The sequence below is a fragment of the Montipora capricornis genome, chromosome 9, assembly GCF_036669925.1.
Source record: "Montipora capricornis isolate CH-2021 chromosome 9, ASM3666992v2, whole genome shotgun sequence".
Lineage (NCBI taxonomy): Eukaryota > Metazoa > Cnidaria > Anthozoa > Scleractinia > Acroporidae > Montipora > Montipora capricornis.
In genome coordinates this window covers 1,826,902-1,834,401 of record NC_090891.1, presented here as the reverse complement: position 1 = coordinate 1,834,401, position 7,500 = coordinate 1,826,902, and the positions used below count along the sequence as shown (strand labels likewise).

The 7,500-nt window shown below is 39.4% G+C and overlaps 2 protein-coding genes across 2 annotated transcripts in view; both read right to left on the bottom strand.

Annotated features, from left to right (window-relative positions):
• The window catches only part of LOC138016350 (cell adhesion molecule DSCAML1-like), a 48,202-nt gene extending 47,441 nt beyond the window's left edge, over nucleotides 1-761 (bottom strand). Inside the window, exon 1 of the mRNA XM_068863505.1 lies at nucleotides 468-761. Within this exon, the coding sequence (XP_068719606.1) occupies nucleotides 468-543 (76 nt within the window). The 5' untranslated portion in view covers nucleotides 544-761. The remainder of the gene's footprint in view (nucleotides 1-467) is intronic.
• Nucleotides 1-7,500, bottom strand: part of LOC138017101 (receptor-type tyrosine-protein phosphatase delta-like) — a 167,960-nt gene that overhangs the window by 81,812 nt on the left and 78,648 nt on the right. The window lies entirely within an intron of this gene.

The following is a 7,500-nucleotide window of genomic DNA, read 5'->3' as shown; positions in this document are numbered from 1 at the left end:
AGTTAAATCAGCAAAAAGGTACCTTAATGCTGAAAAAGCAACTCGTTATGTGGAACGAAGTTCATGAACAAAAATAGCCACAGACTAGCATTATTTTGTTCTACCCCGGTAAGAACCCATTAGTTGACCGGCGTTAACCAACCGTTTTCCAGTCATGCACGGTTCAACATCTGTTGATCATCAAAGGTTCGTCAATTATTTTAAGAATCGAACCGTGAATAACAAGTCAAGGAAATGAGAACACGACAAATCGATAGCAGGAGATGAGGGAGGCATCTCATGCCAAAATAATTGCCATTAGGCAAAAATAATGAAGCACAATACTTGCGAGATAATATTTTTGTATTAAAAGAAAGCGTTGTTTCTTCTAAATGCTACCCTCTCTTAAATATCGGTAAAGCCCGCTTCTCTGAAAATATAATGTAATCCTCTTTATTCGAAAATAAATATTTGTGATTTGAGCTTACCTGTTGCATGAATCCCTTGCACTCGATAAGACAGAACAGTGAGCGAGACGACCAACAACAAATTTAAGATACTCATGTTTAAACAGAGAGAAAAGAAACTTGTGGCCCCCCAAACTGCTCAAAAAATCGCTGTCGAATTCTGTAGAGGAAGTTTTAGGCTATTGACGCAATCAGGAATAAGATTAACCGTCAGTTTTTGTGATGCGTCATCTTGGCTCCGAACTGATACGGAAGGTGTCTGTCATCAGAGCAAATAAAATTGAATTGGATATCCTTTGTCGGTATGGGATGAAACACAATGGAAACTAAAAGAAGCTCAGCCCGGCCCGGGCAGGCAATTTAAAAGGGAAAGGAAGTGTCGCTCGCCGTCGGTGCAAGAAACTGAAACTTACAGCTGAAGAAAGGCCAAGACTTTGCGCTTTCTGCACCGAGATGATAAAAGTCTGGAAATAGTTGTCACGCGAGACCCAATGGTGGGTTTTAAACACGATCGACTGCTAATTTACTAAATTATTTTCGTCGGCGAAGCCGCAATTGCGGCTTCGCCAGTGAGAGAGGAATGGGGCGGTGACTTTTCTCCGCCCCATTATTTATTTATTTTTATTTTATTTATTTACTTAATTTATACACGGTAAAAAATTCATCAGGTACAATTCCAAAAAAGAGATTTGTAAAATCCTAAAATCTTAAAATCTAAAATCCTAATCCTATTATTACATTTGTTTACAAAATAAGCTACCTACAGACCTGATTTCCATGAATGCCGTGTATTTAAAAATTTTGATAGAGAAGGCGTTTAAATTGATCTATGGAACTAGATTCCCTAATGTTACGATGTAAGCTGTTCCAAAGAGTTGCGCCGCTGTAACTAAAACTATTTTTCATGTAGTTTGTTCTCGGAAACGGAACAACAAGTTTATTTGCCGAATCCCTCAGAGCATAGTTTGATACATTACGCGTTACAAATTTAGACGTGAGATATTCGGGAACCAGACCATTTAAAGACTTGAAAACCATTAAAGCTTTCTGAATTTGACGTTGAGAATTTAAGTCTTTCCAGCTGAGTTTGTCAAACAAGGAATTAACATCAGCGTCATAGCTCGATGAAGTTATCACTCGTGCAGCACGGTTCTGTAGTTTTTGCAGCTTGTTAGATAATGTTTTACCACAAATACCCCAGACTAGGCTGCAGTAGTCAAAATGGGGTTGAACTAGTGAGTTGTATATACTGAGTAAAGTTGATTGAGGTACAAATGGCTTAACTCGTTTAATGGCTCCAATTGCGGAAGCAATCTTTTTACACAGTTTATCAACGTGGAGATACCATGTTAGATTTTCGTCAACATATATTCCAAGTGATTTCACTGAGGAAACTTTTTCAATTGGAACATTATCAATGGAGAGTTCAAGAGTATCAGATAGAGTGCTTAATCTTTGCCTGGATCCGATCAACATAAATTCAGTCTTTGTAGCGTTCAAAGTAAGTTTGTTAGACACAAGCCATTTGCTTAGCTTTTCAAGTTCATGAGATATACTAGACTGAATCAGATGTAAATCAGAGCCAGCATAAGTAATATGTGTATCATCAGCATACATTCTAGGAACGCTGAACGATAGACAGTTAGGCAAATCATTAATATAAATTAGAAATAAAAGAGGGCCAAGGATCGTTCCCTGTGGCACACCGCATTTAAGAGTGGTAAAATCAGAGAGACAACCGTTAACGGAGCACCGTTGTGTGCGATTCGTCAAATATGATTTAAACCAATCAAGTGATTTCCCTTGAATTCCGTACTGATTCATTTTAGTTAATAGTATCTCATGATCAACAGTGCCACGATCGATATTAAACGCCCAACTGTCAGTGGCTTCAAGAAGAGCACTAACAGTAGAGTGCAAAGACCGGAAACCGGATTGTTGTTTAGAGATGATTCCCTCGTTACTTAAGAAGTTGTATAACTGATCGTACACAATCCTCTCAAACACTTTGGCGACAACTGAAATGACAGAGATAGGTCGATAGTTGTTCAAATCAAGTGACTTGCCCTGTTTGAACAACGGAATCACTCTGGCACATTTCCAATCGTCAGGAAATATGCCAGACATCAAAGATTTATTAAACAGGTCACATAACGGACCTGAAAGAATATCAGCACACTCACGAATTAACTTAGCAGAGATATTGTCTAACCCAGTAGATTTAGTTTTCGACAATCGATTTAGATGAGTAAAAACAATACTACTAGTAGTTGGACGAAAAGAGAATTTGTTGAAGTTTTCAGGAAAATTGTTTAAATAAGTAGACACTTCGTCCGAAGTAGAAGGTATTTCGCGGGCTAGTCTGGGCCCAATAGTTGAAAAATGTTCGTTAAAGGTATTGGAAATCTCGTTAGAATTACAGATAGATATATCATTTACTTTGACTTCCTTTACCAGCTGGTTGTTCTGACGACGGGACATGAGGTGATTAATAGTTTTCCAAGTCCTTCGAGAGTTTCCTTCGGATTGAAGAAGACTATTATGATAATAGGATGCCTTAGTGGTTTTTACATTATTGTTGATTTTATTTCGTAATTTTCTGTAATTAGCCCAGTCGTGAGGATTCTTTGTTTTTATCGCCTTCTTTTTAGCAGCATCACGACAGCGCATATCATTCTTCAACACTGAATTAATCCAGGTGAGTTATTCAATTTAGCACGTCTAGTTCGAATTGGAGCATGAGAATTGACAACGCGCAAAAATTTTGTTTTCCAGTTAGACCAAACCAAATTTGGATCTTCAGATTCATCGAAAGACCAGTCTTGTTGAGAGATTTCATTTCGAAAATTATCTCGATTAAAATTTCTAAAATTTCTATAAGAGATGTAAGAGTGTCCTTTAGATGATAAATCAGAAGAAAGTTTACGATAAACATAGACGAGGCTATGATCGCTGATGCCAATATGGGAGACACCGGAACAGCTTACCTTATCTGCATGATTAGTAAAAATCAAATCGAGTTAATGTAGATGAGGATTCAGTAACACGAGTTGGTTCATTTATTAATTGATTGAGCCCATGTAAATCCGAAATCTCGAGTAAATGACGAGTGTTTGCATCAGGTGTAGAAGAGGCCAAATTACAGTTTAAGTCACCCAACAAATAGTATTCAAGGTCAAGAGAATCAACCTTGTCGATAAATGACTCATAACTTGAAAATAAATCGGTAGGAGAACAGGGAGGTCTGTACCGTGTCGCTATCAGAAAAGGCCTAGAGTTCGGTTTACGAATTTCTATGATTAAATTTTCGAGATTAATTACATTTAGATCTGAGCGCACTACATAAGAATTAGAAGACTTAATATAAAAACCTACTCCTCCACCATTTCTACTTCTGTCACGACGGATAAATTCGTAGCCAGGTATATGGAGCTCGGAACTTTTTATGGATTCGTCAAGTTTTGTTTCGTTGATTGCCAGAATATCAACAGAAAACTCAGAAAGAAGGACTCTAAGTTCGTCAATATGTTTGACGAGACTGTTAATGTTCAAACAGGCCATTTTAAAACCACGCTTTGCTGGTAAAAAACTAGACGCATTGGAAAGACTCGAATTAACAGCATGTACTTCGTTTTCAACTGATTCTGGCAACGTTAAAGAAACAAGAGAATTATCAGCAATATCGACATTCATGGAATTAGGAAATCAATTACATCGTAAAAAATTTACAAAATTCTTTTGCAATAACTCGTTACTTTCCCTATTAAGGTGCAGGCCACCTTTGTTAAGTCCATTTGAAGTGATGTTGGTATGGCTGATGAGTTTCCAATTATTTTGCTTGCAAAGTTATTTTAGACGTTTGTTGACCGCTTTAACTGCGTCGCTGTAATCATCATTCCTAGCAGTAAGTTCAGATAGAACTATTTCAGACTCGGAAGCAACCTCAACTTCTCTGGCCAATTCGATAATAGCATCTGCGACGTCGTTCGGTGTAGATGATTTCAGATCGTTGGTCCCCACGTGAAGACAAATTTGATCAGGCTTTTTTTCAATTTTAGGGACAACATGCGAACGCATGTCGCGAATTGTAGCTCCAGGGAACGGCTTGACCACAACCCGGTGTCCAACAGCCTTGGCTAGTTTTATTCCCTGAACATTCTTTATAATGGAGTCTCCAACGATGACTGTAGTCCGGTCGTCGTTCGTTTTTTGAGACGCAATGCCAGTAGATTTACCGCCCGACATCTTTTTTCCATTTGGCATTTGACGCTCCCTCCTTTTGTTTCTGGGCATTGTCACGTACTGTCTCCCAAGGGTTTTCTTCTTCATGCAAATTTTGCTCCTTGAAGTCTTCATTTTTACCATTACGATATTTAGTTTCATTGACAAATTCGCTGTTTAAAAGCCTTAGGGCAGTCATTAAACTTTTATTCTCGTCTTGAATAGATCTTGCTTCACGCTTTAAAGAGTCGTAACAATCTTCCACGTCGCGAAGTCTCAGTTTTAGGGCGTTGTTTTCTTCTTGAAGCTTAGTCAGTTCGCAATTTGAAGACAGATTAGGCTGTATCTGTCGCGACGAATTAGCTTTCATCTCTTTCACTTCTTTCTGTAAATCTAACAGAAGGGGCAGGCATGGGCAGTTCTCGGGGTAACTGATTTCATCTCGTACGGTACACAGCGGCGGAATATCAGTTTGGTCAGATACCGCACTCGTTTTCTGGCTAGTACTTTGTAAAGATGACTTCAATCGGGAAACCAGAATTTGCTTGTTTCCCTTTTTTGATAGCTTCCTTTTACCAAGCTCTTCTTTCAGTGCTGAGATGGTTAGATTCTCAATTTCTTTCTCAGTTAGAGGAACTATCTCGTCCTTGAACACGGAGGTACAAGACTTTGTGTTGCAGCCATTCCTGCCATGACTGTTGACCGGCAACGAAGATAATCCTGGTCTAGTATCTTGTTTATCATGAGTAAAATACTCCCTCGTTGGTGGTCTCCAGATATCCGGCAACGAAACAGATCTTTGTAAAACGCCCGGGGCAAAATTTGCTTTGATAGTCGGAGCTTCAGAAACACGTCTTGCCTCCATCACGTCACACTAGTCAAACCGGCTCTCTACTGTACCAACCGGTTCTCTACTGTAACATTAATCTCCCCGGCAGAGCCGGCTCGCGGTCGCGGGCTTCGCCGACGAAAACAATTTAGTGAGCCTGCTCGCAGGCTAGCTAGTCCTAACTTGAATAGTATGTTCCGCCCATTCGGTTGGTAAAGGAGAAGCGAAGCAGAGCGTCTTGAAAAATTGAGGGCGACCTAGGATGCGACCCGTCACAAGTTCTCTCAATATTTCGCCTCTCTCTCCTTCCACTTCAGTGAACGCCTGAAACAGACTAGAACGCGCAAACTGATCTCACCCGCTGCGCATTTTACATATTCGTAGAGTATTTCTCGCTATCAAAAAAGGGAGGGATAATTCATACAGCGAATTTGAGTTTCACTTTCAGAACTTGAATCTATTGATGGATGTATCATCGCTTAAAAGAATGCATCATCCATGCTTTATGCAAATCGCGTAACAACTTTTCTAAAGAAAAAAATGATGCTATCGGTCGTCTCTTTGCGTTAATGAATTTCATCTGGGCCAAAAAGAGAAAATAGGTCTCCCATCATGCAATGAAAGTTAAATGAAGAGCTTTTTTCTCAAATCCCATAATACATCTCGTTTACCCCCCCCAAAATTTGCATAAGATGTCCCAAGAGAAATCCAAAACAATGCCTATGCAAATTTCGGGTGGTAAACGAGGTGTATTATGGGATTTGAGAAAGTGGGGAATAGTCATGATGGGCTCCTGTCAAGCATGATCTTAAAGTGCCCCTGTGATTTAAAAAAAAATTGCCCCCATTTTTTCTTCAGATTTTGAAAATGTCTTTGCTTAACACCTGACTGGCAAAAAGTTGAGGTTTCACCTTTACCCAAAGGCCGTTTACTTTGAGTGTAAGTTTTGGATTTCAAGGTCAACCATTACTCACGTTCAAAACTGACCGATTGGACCTCAGAGGGTTGGTGACGTCAAAAGCTCACTAGTTTAAAATTTCAGCGTGTGAATGCAGCTTCTTACAAATGCAAAACGCGAGTTTAAAAGTCTGAAAGCCCAAAACTCCCGTGCTCCACGTTAATTCTGCGGCGTACAAACGCATTTCTTTCTTAAAGCAACCTCCACTCTTACTACTTCAGTTTAAACCGAAGGAAATTATGACTTGACTGTAACGGTAATTTCCTGTGATTTAAAGTTATTTCAGTTTTTGTTGAAGTGGAGGTTCCCTTTAAACTAGTTAGCCTTTGACGTCATTTTCTCCTCGAACCAGCTCTCTCAAGAACTTAAAGTTAGTAATGGCAGACCATTAAGTAGGAAAATTCCAGTTAAAATAACAGGTGTATTTTTGAAATCAAAGCTTAAAACTTTGGTCGCTTAGCGTTTGGTTAACATAGTTTTAAAATCCAAAGAAAAGTAATATTGAATTGATGTTGGTTGTTGGCGAGTGATAATACAGCATTATCAAATAGTAATAATAAAGTATTCTCGTTTGTCTCACGATGTGGACCACACACCGCTAACTGTTCAGGGACAATATTTGAAACACTATTTGATAAAGTCGTAAAAAAGGTTGCTGTTATTCATCGCGGTGAAGTACAATAATAATAAAGTATTCTCTTTTGTCTCACGATGTGGTCACTTGTGATGTAGATCGCGACGTTTCGACTGCATACTGCTAGTCTTCATCAGGCGATGAGGTCGACTGGTTACGCGTCACCTTTTAAAGGATGCTTCGCTGAGACTGGTTGGTTTTCAGGAGCTGTGGTGCATTGCGATCGTCACTGTGTCGGTGTGTTGTTCCTTCGGCGGTCTGCTGTCGTACTGTTCTCGTTTTGTTGTGTTTCTTGATCGTGGGCATCCATGCTTCCGGAATTTCTATTCCACTATCCCTATTGATGTTGTTAGGGTGAAGTCTTATGTGAATCGCCTCTTTGACCCTGCGTGTGTACCAATGAGGATCACGA